The 16,553-nt window shown below is 43.3% G+C and overlaps 1 protein-coding gene across 2 annotated transcripts in view; it reads right to left on the bottom strand.

The window, feature by feature from the left end:
- The window catches only part of VLDLR (very low density lipoprotein receptor), a 348,579-nt gene that overhangs the window by 207,705 nt on the left and 124,321 nt on the right, over window positions 1-16,553 (bottom strand). For both annotated transcript variants that reach the window (XM_044080659.1, XM_044080658.1), the window contains exon 4: window positions 3,119-3,241. In XM_044080659.1, coding sequence (XP_043936594.1) covers window positions 3,119-3,241 — 123 coding nt within the window. The remainder of the gene's footprint in view (window positions 1-3,118; window positions 3,242-16,553) is intronic.

A 16,553-nucleotide genomic window follows, 5' to 3' on the forward strand; every position in this document is an offset into this window, starting at 1 on the left:
TCTTACTATAACAGCACTAAACCAGTGTGGACTTGCACCTAGATGTCATTAGTTATTGGTGTACTGTGCACATAAGGTAGCCTAAGGTGGTTGCTACACTGTGTGAAGAGATTACAGGACTGACATTGTGGGAGGAAGGAGGACCAAGTAAGCCTGGGGAAGGTCACACATTGCCCCCCCACAAAGCCTCAAAATCTCTTGCTACTGAAAATAATTTTGCTAATATTTAATGAGTGAGATTACATTTTCAGAATCTGCTTTATTTGCCCCCAAACAAACTTTTTTTAATGTTACCTGGAAAGGCCAAGCCTAGACAATTTTCACCTTTGCATGTGCATTCTATGTCTGGTGCTGCTTTTGGTGCCATCTTTCAGACTTCCAACTCTGACTCTGGACTAATTCCTTGATGAACAGTTCTAGGCAGTCTACTACCCTCTTCCCCAGCCTTGCCTGGTGTGGCAAGTACTACATAGGTTCGTAATATTACGAGGCTAACCTAGTCAATACTACCCAGGTTATGACCATCTTAATACACCAGATATGGGACAGGGTAGAGCCCAGAGTCATGCCCAGAAGGGACATGGTAGTTCTTTTTACGAAGATAAGAAGTTTGATTGATAAGGTAAGCCTTTTGAACACAAACCTCTCCAGCAAATTCTGTAAGAATTAGAAATATGGTTCCGGTCCATGTAACACATTTGCAAGAAAATTTGAGGGTTAACATTTTAAACTAGGGCTCAAAGAATGCATCGTAGGGCAGGCATAAGCCCTCTAAGCCCCCCCTCAAGCAATGAGGGGATATATGTAGACTAATGGCCCAAGACAAGTCTTGTTCTTTGCATTTCAGAAGAAACCTCTGGGGCCAATCCAGTTGGCAACCATGCCTTGTTAGGTACATGCAGAAGGGATGAGGGCCAAGTACAGCTGCACTATGACTTGATCTTTATGCAATGCCCAAGTTGGGCCGCAGGATTTCTTAATTAGTGTAGCTACCTGGTGATCAGTTTACTGTATTCATAGGCCCTTCACACTGGGTCTTAGGGCTGTAGTATTAATTTGCAGGAATGTCATTTACCAAAGAGTATAATGCATTTTTCATTCAGACAATAGCTTTGGAATCAGTTTGTAAGCTATCAATATCTGGGGATTCAATGATTGCTTCCAGTAATCTGAACATTTGAGCCAGAAACCCAACATTGGCCTTTACTTTAAGCATATACCAACAGAAGGGGTCCCAACACTGACATTAGTAGCATGTTTATGGGAACTGGGTTCATCTATCCAGACATGTCTGGTCTGAGCCAGATGGCTATCGGATGATGCTCAGAGTTTGATCTCAAGGTGGAGGATAGTGTCAAAAGCTTTTTCCAAGCCTAGATAAGTTTGGTGTACCCTTTTATCCTCATCCATCACACTCAAGACTTTCAAAGTCAGCCAGACTGAGCAGGCACGAACTCCCTTTGACAAAGGGAAATTAGGTTTGGTGTTTGGGGAGTTCCTGGGCTATTTATCAGGTCCACAATTCTCTCCATGGCCTTGAAGATGAACTGGTCAAGTTAGGGGTCTGTAGTTCCCCCATGTCAGTTGATGAACCCCCCCCCCTTGTGCAGAGAGAAAGGTGTTGTAGTCCTCCATTGCACTAGGAAGAAGCCAGTCTGGAAGATGTGGTTAGACAGTTTTGAGTGGCCCATGAAAATCTGTTAAGCTAGTCAAGTATACTAGAATGTTGTCGGATCCCATGGAAGTTTATGCTTTAGCAAGTGCATCAAGAGCCTGTTCCTACGTAAAGACCAGTAGGGGGGATAGTCACAGGTATTTCTTAATGCGGTAGGTTATTGAGGAGAAGTTTCAAGAGAATCTGGCCTGCAGGTTTGCTACAGTTTCAGGCTGGATGCAAGTGTTGACATTCATCAGACTGCAACTGCAGCCTTTATGGTCATCTTACACCTGGGAGGTAATCTTTGCCAGTTTGTTTTGGCAGATTTGACCAGCTCTAATTTTAGACTGGGGAGTCTTCATCCTTTGGAAGAATCAGTTAGGGATTGCAGTTCAGTAGACTGCGAGTAGTACTGAATGCACCTCCCTTAAATGCATTTCTGTATAGCAAAAAAAAAAAAACAAATGCATTCCCCAACCACTTACAACTAAGTTTCAAATACATCTTTTCAACTATTCAAACAGAAAACTCAGGCTTGGAAAAACAGCAAGTGACCAGTCCTAATCTGCTAAGCCACTGTACTCATGTTTAATGCAGTTGGTGCTTCAACCAACCTTTAAACCAGTTCAGCTATAACTGAAGCTGAAATGTGAAACTACTTATAAGTAGCAACAATGCAAACCTTATCAGAGGATGGTATTTGCAAAACCCCATTCAATGGCACTCTGAAAACCATACTTATGCCAAAGGAATTGAAAGCAAAGCACAACCGGCAAGCTTAAAGGGATAGAGCATGCAAGACATTACATGATCACCAAGAATCAGAGGTTAGAAAGGACTGTGGATAATTCACAAACAATGGGGGAATCTATCAAAGTCTCCTAAGTATGAACAAAGTCTAAGATGATTCAGGATATTTGCTTTGAAGCATTTATAGATATTTTGTATCAAGAACTTCCTCAGGTACGTAGCAAGTGTTGGAGGTGTGACGGGGAAAATGCAATTGGGAACACTTTCTGCAAGTACAAGTTAGCAGACTAAGCTCCCTGCAGACTACTCAAATACTGGGTGAACAAATTTATAACAGGAATTTTTTCAGCTATGTTACAGAATCAGAACTGCCTAGACAGTTTAATTCTGGTGTCTGCCAAAAAAGAAAACTGAAAGCAGTCTAAACCAACTGTACAACAGAAAACTGGAAATGGGATTTTACAAAAAAAGTAGGATCAAATTGCATAGAAAAATAGGAAATTGTAGAAATACATGTATGTTTTGGAGGACTGTATGTTTGCAACCAAGTATCATGACACAGGCATTTATATAAAAAATACTGAAGAGTTTAAAGGCTGACAGACCTTTCCTTCTACTGATAAATTCAAAACCACAAACTGCAGCCAAAACCCAACTTGAAGGCTTTTAAAAGTTACATTCCAAATAGAGAACACTGAAAGATGCATTTACCACAGTTTTCTTCATCTTCACCATTCTCGCAATCATCATCTCCATCACACTTCCAGGAAATTGGAAGGCACAGTGTAGACTGGGCACTGCAGCTGAACTCTGTAGATTTGCATGTCCGCATGTCTAGAGAAAAAATGTATGACAAATGTAGCTCATTGTACCATATGTATTAATACACAAACTCAATATGCACATTTGCTAGAGGCATACAGCAAAATATTCTAGTTAAGGTTCAAATTCAACTCTTCTGCTACCCTTAGTCCATCATTTGTGCCATTTCAGTTTATTAACGGTAATATTTTAGGATGCAAAGTTTACACAAACAGCTCATCCTACAGATACTTTAAATAAATGCACTGGTCTTGCTTCAAAATTTCTGTTGAAAGGAAAATCCCAAGCACAAAAGCAGTGGTGCTGGTTAAGGAAAAAATTAGTTGCAACACAAGGCAAACAAAATTTCCTGCAATGCAAGGTCTCACTACCTGCACCCACAAAGCTGGTTACAATGCCACCATTTTTCCTGTCAATGGATAAGACACCCTGGGAGAAATTCTGACCAAGAGGCAGTGATAGCTACTACAGTAACCCTCCCAAACACTGACCAGCCATCTGGGAACTGCTCCACTCTGCTCCATAGCAGAAGCAGTTGGGAGTACAGAAATGCTAACCAGGAACATGGAATCAGACACAAATCCTTTGAGCACAGCAAGCCACAAGGCTAGAATTATGCAAAATATGTATACACCTGAAGTTAACAGCATTGCCACCTGTTTTAATATGACAGAGCTTAAAACAGCACCTGTCCACAACAGATAGGATCAGATCTTAGTACCTCCACGAACATCTGACCCATCCTGTAATATTTAAAAATACCTCTAGTCCAGTTGGCAAGTAAAATCTCAGCTCTACTCTGCTTAGGGCAGAGACAGAAGAGCCCTTTTATCAGAGAGACCCTAGAGCTTCCCAACACACTGGGCTCAAAACTCTCCAGTAAAAAGCTTGAAAGCTATTCCTGTGCAGATGTCTAGCATTTCAGGTTATGGATTTCCTCTTCCTTGAGGTCTTACACCTCCACATACACTGGAACTGAAATCTACTACAAGACATTTGGACAAACCTTTCAAGATGGCCTGATACATGGACAAACTCAATATTAAACAAAACCTTTAGGAAATACTCCCACCCCTGGACAATGTCACATTAATATACCCCAAACGTAGACCCACTGGTCAGGACTCTGGGAATACATGTTTATAGTAACTGACCACATTTCTACTATGGTGAGAATTTCTACTATGGTGAGAATTATGTAGCACCAAGGACATAGCATCCAGATCCAAGGCCACTTGCACTGTACTCTGCTCTCAGCCCAATCTAGCCCAATATGACCTTAAGATGCACCCAACTACGCACCAGTGGCTTCTCCCAATAGTAAAAGTCCTATGAAGAAAGAACGCAGGGATAAGGCTTTGATCCTATCTGCTTACAGACTGCTGCATGGTAATCTACCCCTAGCATACAAAGCATCCTCTGATCTCCCACAGAATGCACTGTGCCGCAAATCTAAGAATAGCATAAAGAATACCCTTTATGAACCTAAACCCAATCTGCAACAGGACATCTCAAAATACTTCTCTGAACAAGCTAACCTTCCATGACCAGTGAATAAGAAATTGCAAATTGTTGGAAACCATATCCCTAATGAATAGGGGCAGCCTCTGAACAGTGTACAAGCCTATACTGTTGCCATAAAATTCCTGGGGCAACCATTTCAGACAACATTTTGGCAAATTTGGGGCAAGCTTGCCTAGGATTAAAAGGTCGCTTGGGCAAAGGACTAACAGGTGTCTACTACACTGATGCCCAGTCTTACAAGAAATGTACCCGCTTCTTTAATGCAAGCCACAACCAATGGATGGGTGTCAATTTATGCCAGATTGGACTTCAGCCCTCCCAGGTTAAGAATTCAGAGTATTATGATGCAAAGTGGCTATGCAAAAAACTGAAGATAACCAAACCTTGGAGAGTAGCTATTAAACAAGGATTCAGAGAAAATCTGCATTAAATGCAGCACATCTGTGTCAGGAAAGGTCTGAACAGATCAATATGCCCATGTGGTGGGAAAATTTATGAAGGTAGTCAAGTGCAGTTACCCATTCCATGCAGGCTAGGCAAGTAGGTAGACTATGCCTATGCCAAGATAACTGGGTATAAAAGCCATGCACTAGTGAGGCCAAATCCACAACAAAGTAATCTTACGCTGTAGAGTATAGCAGAAATAACCAATGTCAAAGACCGCAGGAACATTTAAATGCATTAAAAGTGTAATTGGGATAAAGGGATCTAAAAATAGAAATCGTTATCCAGTCTCTCAAGTTGCTCAATAGCCAGTTCTATTCAGGATTATATCCTGACAAATCTTTACACCTCCACCCCCCCCCCCCCCCCCAACAACCATACTGCATTCCACACTATAGCAGCATCACCCAGCTGGGAACCCTTTAGCTGTACACTTGGTCTTGGGTAAACCAAACTGGACATGCAAGAACAGGAACTTGAGCTGAACTTTAGTGGGAGACCTTGGATTGATTCCTAGTCTGGGACTCGTGCAGAACTATTTACAGAAAATCTCAACTGTAGAGTCAATGCAACAGTTATCACTGCTGCAAATCAGTTCTGCAGCATACCAGATTACCTCAAGGAAAAACTTTCTAAAAGATACCATATTTTTCACATCCAAGAGAGGAATGTCCTGCAGATAAGGAAATGTTAACCTAATCCATCTATGGAAGCTGCTATAAACCGCAACTAAATGGGAAAAAGCTTGACAGGTCAAATTTAGCCAGAGCACTCAAAGTCTAAGTAGATGTTTACAGTCTGGTTGACTAGTTTTTAAATGAGATTGTTAGGACACCTGAAATTACTAGACCTTTCAACTTGAAAATGTAAAACAGCAGCAGCCCATCAGACCCCACACTAAGCTGCCAGCAGCAATTAAGGACTTTTGCAGGTTACTTAGAACATAAATGGTAACCAATCTGACTGCATTGCAGCCTGCTTGCCACTGCATAGGCAGCATACAACAGAATCCAGATTCAGAGATGCACACTGTCACAAGTGGTTGACACTAGTGCAGCAGCATAACTATTTCACTTAAACTGCAGGCAGCAGTTGGTGACTACTTGCTCAGTTACATCACTGAGCAATTACACTTTTTTCTTGCCCAGACATCTCCGCTGCCCCTCCGCTCAGTGTGCTAGCTTGGAAGCTTGAACTACTAACAGACTACCCCTCCCAGTACTCTCTTCACTCCATTTGTGGACCATTACCCTGAGGTCCCACCAGCTGAGGGAAAACAGTTTGCAGTGTAGGCGATTGCTTAGTTTGTAGAAATTAAAAACAAAATGAAAAATAAAACTATATTTATGCTGTTTAATTTATTGCAAGGGCTGGCACACTTGCTGACTAACTGGCCTGAGGTAGTCTCCCACCCTGTAGCCTTTGTTCTATCCCTATAACTTGTACCCTCTGCTGTTCCCCTCAAATTTCACTAGATGGCAGCATAAGCCCACTTTGTTTCTCTGTATATTGTCTTTCCGCTGTTGAGCGCAACTGCATTTTATTCCTCTTACTGTAAGTGTCCCTCCCTTTTAATGCAAAAAACCCACATCCAATCCCTCTTGCATAGTGGTTCCCATCTCTACCCAACACAGCCGCATCCTACCCCTTGTCTACATAATTAGTAGACATCGGACTGCCTCCTCATCTTAAGGCATACCCTCACATACTCTTACCCCAACCTTAGGGGACAATACTCTCCCCAACAGTCCTTCCATTCTATATAGTAGCACTATTTTTCAAACACCAGCCTACTTATTTTACATTAGTAGATGCTGTAGCCTTCCTACCAGATTGTTTTTTGCACCACTCTAACCTCCTCCAGTGGGGGCAAACTGGCTCAACTATGCTTGCTCACTCCACTACCCCCATTCCCACCCACCCCCATCAATTACCTTTATGCCTACACCCCATACCCAAAGTTACACCCACCTCCACCACACACCAGCCTATCAAATCCAACCACAAATCACCCTACAAACACAACCTGACCCAGTCATGCACCACACCTATCACTCCAAGATAACCTCTCAAACTAGTCAAACCATTCTATGACTACACTACCCAAACCCACATACATACACCTCTTAATATTGCTCTTATGTACATCAATCCTCCCACTGTTAACCTCCATCACCACCTATCAAAGCTTAATTACATCTACACTGATCCATTGCCTTATTAGGAAGGAGGGAAGTTTCTTTGCTTACCAGTGGGAGTGGGAAGCACTGAGCGGCCTTTTTGTCTGATTTGGTGAAGTTTCAGCCAGAAACTAGTAGTCCATTGGTAGTTTTGGGCCAATTCCTAGCTCCCTTCAGCCCCCTGCTATAAAACACGCTAAACGCGCGTTAGTGCAGAGTTGCCACTGTTGCACACAAGAGCAGCAGCGGTTAAACAAGGTTAAACTATTCGGGACATCTAAATTCCACTCTTCAAATTTTCCCTTAGAACTACCTTCCTTGAGCTGTACTGCTGATCTAACCAGCATATCCTATAACTGAAAAGTTAACCTCTACTTGATTCCCAAGTAGACTATTCTCTCTGTAAAGCCTAGCACTTACTCCTACAGTACTTGCACTGTGATAAAGCACTCTATTATAGATAGTACCCCACCAGCCTAAAACCCACTTCCCCCGGAGTCCTTTGAAAGTCTCTTTATCTACTACTTCTAGTATGTCGAGGGATCAGTTGCTAGTGTCCTCTCCAGCTCAACTGGTGAACCTGGGAATATTGAGGCAATGTTACAATTGCCTCATGTACACAGGCAATCCTCTCCTTCTCCCACAAAACACAAATACATGCGAGAGATGCAACTATACGGCCAAACTGGAGGCTGAGCTCTCAACATAGGACTGGCAAGACCAGACAGGAGAAGGTAACCACACAATACATACCCAGTCACACATGGTACCATCACAACTTCAAATCATACACATACTCACACAAAGACATACTCGGAGGCTCTGTTCAAAAATTTACCAAAACAGCAGAGGCCACCAAAGCAGACACCCAAACTACCACCTCACGACCCAACACATGCAACACATAGACCACACAGTCAGTGTCAGTCACAGCCCTTAAGGCCAAACAAAATGCCAGACACTTGTCATTGGTGATTCCATAGTCAGACACACTGACGTCCCGCTCACCAGACTGAGTAAGGAGAAGGTCACAGTAAGCTGCCTGTCTGGTGCTAGAATCCGCCACATAACGCAAGCACTCAGGTCTCTCAACAGCAGGTACAAGTACGACTCAGTCATTGTCCATACTGGTGTCAACAACCTGAGACGTACCTCCTTGGACTACATGAAAAGGGACATAGAGGAGCTCTCTGATTATGTAGCCCAGGCAGGTATGACCCTGACCTTGAGCAGTATCCTACCTTCACCTAGAATTATGCCACAATACAGTGATAAGATGACCAGCTTTAATAATTGGCTTAAATTCTGGTGTCATTCAAAGGGGATCCAATGTCTGTCTGGGATGACATGCTGGACAAGCCACGCTGCTTCGCAAGGGACACCTGTCACCCCTGGGCTTCCGGATATTGGCAAAGGCTCTTGCCACCCCCATAGTGCCTTTAGGCAAGGCTCAAATTCTAAACCTACCACCCTAGAACACCAAAAAGGAAAAAAACTAAGGGTAATGCTGCTCAATGCCGGAAGTCTCAATCTCAAGATGCACGCACTCGAGGCCCTTCTCAATATGGAGAACATCGATGTCTGTGCTGTGACAGAAACCTTGTTCAAGGCTCCTGAGATCACCCCAGCACTAACAGGTTTCACCTCCTATCATGCGTTCCGGCCCCAAAATCCAGACACCAAGAAAGGAGGGGGGTGTCCATACTCAAAGGACACCCACACATCAAGGTTGGTGGCAACGCACGATGCATCGGAGACCATCCAGGTGCAATTAACCATAGGCAAGACTGCTCTGCAATTTGTAGCATGTTACAGGCCACACACTCAAACTCAGGAGCCTCACATGGCCTTCCTGAAAACATTGGAGGGGATAAATGTATCTCCAAACACCATCATACTAGGTGACTTCAACTACCCTAATATAGACTGGGAACACTACTCAAGCCCGAACACTCTAACCCAAAGATTCCTGGAGTTCATAAACTCAAATGCCATGGAACAACTAGTCACCATCCCCACAAGGAGAAAACATACTTGATATCATCACGAACATGGGATCAAAATGTTCCAACACCGGAAGTATACCCCTCACTGGTGAGATTAGTTTATGATCTGATCTCGCTGGAGGTCCTCATCCCACCCCCACCTGAAACAAAAAAGACCACAGTGAAAAACTTCTCAAAAGCAGATTTCACACTTCTAAAAACTAGTGTGGTCTCCTTTAAGGCCCCTGAGCCAGTGGTAAACATTACTCAAACCGCTGAATCACTTACAAATGCCTTCTACCAGCACCTGCAGGACTGCATGGATCAGGCAATCCCAAGCAAAACTAAGACTCTCTGTACCAAAGGCAAGCATCCAGTCTGGTGGACCCCAGCCATAAACAAGCTCTACAACAAAAGGAGGAAGCTACTACAAGATAGAGCAAAATCCTTGAAAGGTAAGACACCTTTGATCATTATAAGTAAAAAAACTAAGCTCTCATAAAATCATCCAAGGCAAATTTTGAGAGAAAAATCGCCAAGGACTCTAAAGACAATCATAAGGCCTTCTTAAGCTATGTTAGAAACCTAGGAGGAAACTCCCAGATATGCTCAGAATTAGTTCAAAATGTGAAAATTACTGAACCTACACACATTGCTAACATACTGGCTGACAGGTTCAGTGCAAACTTCTCCCCCCAAACCCCCAAAAGGAGAGATATCTATTCCAGGAGGATTGTAGCCCCCCAAACATCTCCAACGCCCAGGTGAGAACTGCCCTCACTAAGGCAAAAAACACAGCATCCATGGGACCGGATGGTGTCCCCGGCTGTGTGCTTCATGAACTCAACGAGGAATTAAACCCACAGTTAGGACAGCTGTTTAATCTTAGCCTCCTCAGGATACGTACCCAAGGAGTGGCGCACGGCGACTGTGGTCCCACTTCATAAGGGCGGTGCCTCCACAGACCCTGGAAATTACCGCCCCATTAGCTTGACAAGCCTTATCTGCAAAGCCATGGAGAGGATCATAATGGAACTCATAAATAAAGACATAGGGAACTTGCAGACTTTGGATCCAACCCAGTTTGGCTTTGTCAAAGGCAGATCCTGCCTCAAACTTGGCTGACTTTCGAGACAGTCACCAAGGCCATTGATGAGGGAAAGGCAGTCCATACAGCCTACCTCGACCTGGCAAAGGCCTTCGACACAATACCCCACTTAGGTATCATCGAAAAACTCAGCTTGAATGTAAACCCATACATCACAAGATGGGTTGCAAACTGGCTAAGTGACAGAACCCACAGGGTCAGAGTTGCTGGAGCCATGTCAGACTCAAAGCCTGTCACAAGTGGTGTCCCACAGGGCTCAGTCCTGGGTCCACTCTTGTTCGGCATCTACTTTTCTGAAGTACAAGCAAACACAGGAGGGTTATGGCTGACAAAGTTTGCAGATGACTGCAAACTGGGCGCCATAGTCGAAAACACATCTGACACAGATATCCTCCAGAAGGGCCTCACAGAAACGGATAACTGGTGCCAGAGCCATGGCCTGAAGTTAAACGCCAAAAAATGCATAGTTATACCCTTGGTGAAAAACAAGGTTACCCCTAGCTACCATATAGGTGGCAATCCACCGAGCACAGAAAAAGTCATCAGGGATCTGGGGACCCAAGTTGACAGTAGCCTTTCGTTTGACACTCATGTTGCTAAAGTAGTTAGGAAAACCTTCTATATAGCCTACCTGATCATGAAGGGATTCACATCTAGATCAAGGGAGGTCATCGTCCCCCTGTACTCACTCAGACCTACGATGGAGTACAATGCCCCGTTCGGAATGTATCTGACCAGACACCTGCTGCAGCTTGAAAGGCCCCAAAAGTTCCTCACCAAAAGGATAAAGGGTCTCAAAAATATGTCTTATGCTGCCCGACTGAAAGAACTCCAGCTCTATTCAGTCTCATACCGCTTGCTCAGAGGTGACCTGTGCCTAACATAAGGCCATGTCAAACCCAGATTTGATGAATATGCTTCACCTCAAAAAATCTAGATCCCTCAGAACCACAAGGGCGGGAGACTTAAACCTTGACACGGTTATAAATAGAACGCGCTGGAGGGACAGATTCAACACCCAGAGACTCCCTATGCTGTGGAACAAAATCCCAGTACATGTGAGGCAGAGCACCTCGCTGGCCTTGTTAAAGAGGAATCTTGACCAATGGATGGGAGATCACAGATATACCCCAGGGATTACTTCAGTGTCACTGCTTGACAGAGGCACAGAAGACAGAGGCACAGAAAAATGATAGGCATAGTTTTTATTCAAACTAAAGGGGTGGCGAAAGCCTATGGGCTAGGCTTATAAATGCCCTTGGGCAGATAGCCTAGTATGAACCTATGAACCTATACCAAGAAAAACACCTCCACTAAACATTACTACCACTCACCCTCTCATTTATCCCCATACCTCTACCAAAGCTCATCAACCACATTGCACAAAGAATACAACCACACTACCAGTCCCATACTCTACTACAAAATCCTGCATAAACTACAAATTCTTACCCAAGAGCCAAACTAGTATGCTGTGGTGATATACACCCAGACCCACTAAACTTAGGAACCCCAAACCACACCCTAAATACCCTATTCCACCAAAACAAACTCCCTCATTATAAATGTCAGAAGTATCCTAAACAAAGTCCACGACCTTCATGCACTACTCAACCAGAGATAATACTGAGACTTGGCTTAAACCAGGGAACCACAACAACGAGATTACTGCACCAGGCTACAATATAATCCGGAGTAACAGAATAGGAAAAAAAAGGTGGTGTTGCAATACTATACAAACTCATCCTTGAGAAACTAGACAACCCCAGACCTTGATAAGGTAGAACTCACCCTAACTAAACTAAAAATTAATGCAAATCATAGGTTGCTACATCCCTCCAGGCAATATTTCCATTACAGAAAATGTACTAGAATGGATAACTCCCTCCCCCAAGAAAGCATAGTATTAGGGGATCTTAATATTGACTGGCAGAACTGCTCCAGTCAAAACACACTCTTCCATATTAACCTACATAGCCTAACCCAACTCATCACCTCCCCCACTAGAGCAGACAAGTGAACCAATCAATCCATATTAGACTGTTTCCTAGTATCCCATCTCTCAGATACCCCTAGCAGGGTGTCTATCAGACACCCTAAGTGACCATCAAGCCACATTTCTACTCCAATCTAAAATACCACAACTAACCAAAATATCTACATGCCTAATTAGAAACAAACATTAACTGCTCCAACTTTACAAATTACCTAAAAAAGTGTAACTGGACCCCCTGAAAAACATACCTTTTGAAGCAGTATTTCAACACAACCTTCTTAAATACCCTTAATCACACCCCCCTCAGAATTAAAACTAAATATGCCCCCTAGCTAACCCCAGATACTAAAACCTTCCTCAAAGGAAGGAATCCTGGACTATAGTAAATCCCAATCAGACAAAACTATACCTTGAACTACGTAACAAAGCCAAAACTTACCAAAAGATGAAACATCTTACCAAAAATTACAGGATAAACAGAACCCATAAAAATTCTGGCCAGCAATTAACTATTCTACAACCAGGAAAACACCCCTACCCCAAGAACTGAAAATAACCAAGACAATATCCCAACACAATTCACAAATTTACAGAAACTATCCGCCCTTGCAAATAACCAACCCTACAATATCCCCACCTCTGCACACCCCCACCAGTCACAACTGCCCCAACTTTAGCTTCCACCCAGAACCAACTAAATCCACTGAAAAGTTACTCCTAAAGATCAAACCAACTTCTTTTGCTGCCAATAAATTACCTGCTGAATACCTCCAAATAGCTGCAGAAGCCATAGCATATCCCATCTTGATCTTAACAGAAGAATCTCAATGTACAGTACCAGTTACAGAAAATATCACATTATCCCACTACATAAAGGGGGTACCTCCCTTGAACTCCACTACCGCCCTATAGCCATACTATCCCATTATCTAAACTTTTAGAGGGTAATACACAAGCAACTAATGCAATACCTCCTAGATAAACTACTAGCAACACATTGCTTTAGACGCCTCCACAGCACCACCGCGCTTACAGCATTTACCAACCACAGAAACAATGGACTCTGTATACACCACATTCCTACACTTATCCAAGTAATTTGATAAGTTAACCATACAAAACTCCTTCACTCACTATCCACTCTAAACCTTACCATCCCTGCATCTCCTGGTTTAAAAACTACCTAGAGGGAAGGCAACACTATAATGTGGCAAAACCAACAGTCTCCCTCCCTACCAGTCTCCCTAGTAGTACCCCAATGATCCATCCTGGGACCACTCCTTTTTACCCTCTTCACCAACCAGCTCCCATCCAATATTCCCAAAGCCTCAAGTAGTACAGTATGCTGATACCATCATAAGCACAGTCAAAACTATTGACTGTCACTCCCAAACACAAGAATGCTTTTCCCTAGCAGAAAATTGTATCAAACAAAACTTTATTCTGACCCAGGCAAGACTAAAGTACTTGGTTTAGCTCTACCAGAACCGCTCCCATAGAACCACACCTCCCTCCAATAGTTTCATCATCTCCTCTAATACTACAATCACCCCCACCAATCATACAAAGCTGCTAGGGGTAGAAATAGATGATCACTTTAGATTTGACATCCATATTTCCATAACCATAAAAAGTACATAAAAACTAGGTCTACTTTTATTGTAATAAAAGCCTCACAGACCACTCCCAAAACTGCAATTGCCAAAAAGTACAGTTTTGTACCCACCATAAATGTAGATGTTCGAAGATCCACATTGCTGCAGTCCTTACACTTGGGTAGTCCGCTGTCCTCGGTCGGCCCGAATATCAAAGTATAAGGCTGACGTCGGTCAGGGCGCATTTGACTGACGTCAGGACGTCAGGGTACAAATGCGCATGACAGACGTCATTTCCTCAGTCTTTTCTTGCCCCAGATGTCAGAAGACCCTAAAAATAAAGGTCAAAACCAAAAGACAGCAAACAACCAACCAACCACCCTTGCACTAACTATATGTACAATATATATAATATACACAATATGTACAACCCAACCCACACAACCACCTCTAACTACAGAGGGGAAGGAGGGAGGGTAAATTGGACTGCAGCAATGCGGATCTTCGAACATCTACATTTATGTTAGGTACAAAACTGTACTATGTTCTTCATCTCACATTGCTGCAGTCCTTACACTTGGGTAGAATCCCAAAGCAGAGGTAAGGGAGGATGGCTAACTACAAGGAAGCAGGAGCTGCCAAAATGCCCTGCAAAACAGCAGTGGCAAAACCAGCCCTGGACTTAGTAAAGTGGCAGGTGATAATGCCTAGAGAAAGTATGCACAGAACTCCAAGTAGCTGCCTCCAAAATATCCTTGGTTGCCACTCCCCTCAAAAAAGCTGTTGAAGTGGCAGTAGCCCTAGTGGAATGAGGCCTAATCCCAGCTGGAATCTCCTTGCCATGATGGGAATAACAGAAAGCAATGCAAAACCCAATCCACTTAGAAATAGTTTGTTTTGACACAGGCTTGCCCTGAGAACTCAAAGCAAAAGAAACAAACAACTGCTGAGACTGCCTGAACCCTTTAGTTCTGTCCAAATAATAACGCAACTGCCTGTGAACATCCAAAGTGCGCAAAATCTTTTCCCCTTTATTTTGGGGATTTGCATAAAAAGTAGGCAAATGAATAGTTTGGTTTAAAGCCACACTAGAAACCACCTTAGGCATAAAGGAAGGATTAGTACGTAATGATACCCTATCCTTATGGAAAATCAAGAAAGGCTCAACCGCCATAAGGGCCTGCAATTCAGACACCCTTCTTGCAGAGGTAATGGCCAATAAAAAAGCAGTCTTCCATGATAAATATTTCAACTCAGCAGTAGCTGCAGGCTCAAAAGGTTGTAGAGTGAGTTTCTCCAACACAAAATTGAGATCCCAAGCAGGAGCAGGAGCTTTTCGTGGGGGTCTGATATTCTTTGCCCCTCTAAGAAATTGCTCGAACAAAGGATGAGAAAACAATGGTGGGTCACAATCATAGTGAGCAGAAATTGCTGCAGCATGAACCTTAATAGAAGAGAAAGACAAACCTTTCTCCAGTAACTCAGTAAGATATTGAAGAGCCACACAAATTAGGCCCAGAATCAAAATCTTTTGCTGCACTCCAAAATAAAAATCTCTTCCATTTATCCGCGTACACTTTCCTTGTACTAGGCCTTCTAGCTTCCAAAATAACATTCAAAACTTGCTGAGGAAGTGGAGGCCCACTACGGTTCAAAACAGAATATGCCAGGCTGTTAGGTGCAGAGAGTGAAGCTTGACATTGAGCAAATGGCTGTCCTCCTGTGACAACAGGTGTGGAATCGAAGGCAAAGGCCATGGAGGCTTCCGTACTAGACTTCTTAGTAATGGGTACCAGTGCTGTCGAGGCCAATCTGGAGCTATTAAAATCATCCTTGGCTTGTCCTGTCTGACTTTCAGAAGTACCTTTGGGAGGAGAGGCAGAGGTGGAAAGGCATACACATGAAGATTGCTCCAATTGAAAGAAAGAGCATCCACTCTCCAAGCTGTGGGATGAAACCTTTTTGTGCAAAACTTTGGCAGCTGATGGTTTAGTGGAGAAGCGAACAGATCTATGTCTGGAGTTCCCCATGACACTGTCAATTTCTGAAATACATGAGGATCCAATTTCCACTCGTGGGGATCCATAATTCGTCTGCTCAACACATCTGCTAAGGAGTTCTGTGCTCCTGGCAGAAACCTTGCCTGAAGATTGAGCTGTAAACTTAGAGCAGTCTCCCACAAAATCATTGCTTGCCTGCATAGAGGATAAGAATGCGTTCCCCCTTGCTTGTTGATGTACCACATGACAGTTGTGTTGTCTGTTAGAATCAACACCTGTCCTGGAAGAAGGAATTCCTTGAAAACTATTAATGCAAACTGGACTGCTAACATCTCCTTCATGTTGATATGTAGATGTTGTAGTCTGACAGGCCACTTGTTTTGTATCCACTTTCCATTTAGATGAGCTCCCCAAGCTTTGTCTGAGGCATCTGTCGTTAAAATCTGACTCGCCTCTGGCCGGGTCACAGAGAGTCCCTTGTTTAGGTGACAT

This window comes from Protopterus annectens, chromosome 8.part0 (assembly GCF_019279795.1).
Source record: "Protopterus annectens isolate FY-2018-M chromosome 8.part0, PAN1.0, whole genome shotgun sequence".
In the NCBI taxonomy this organism is placed as follows: Eukaryota; Metazoa; Chordata; order Ceratodontiformes; family Protopteridae; genus Protopterus; species Protopterus annectens.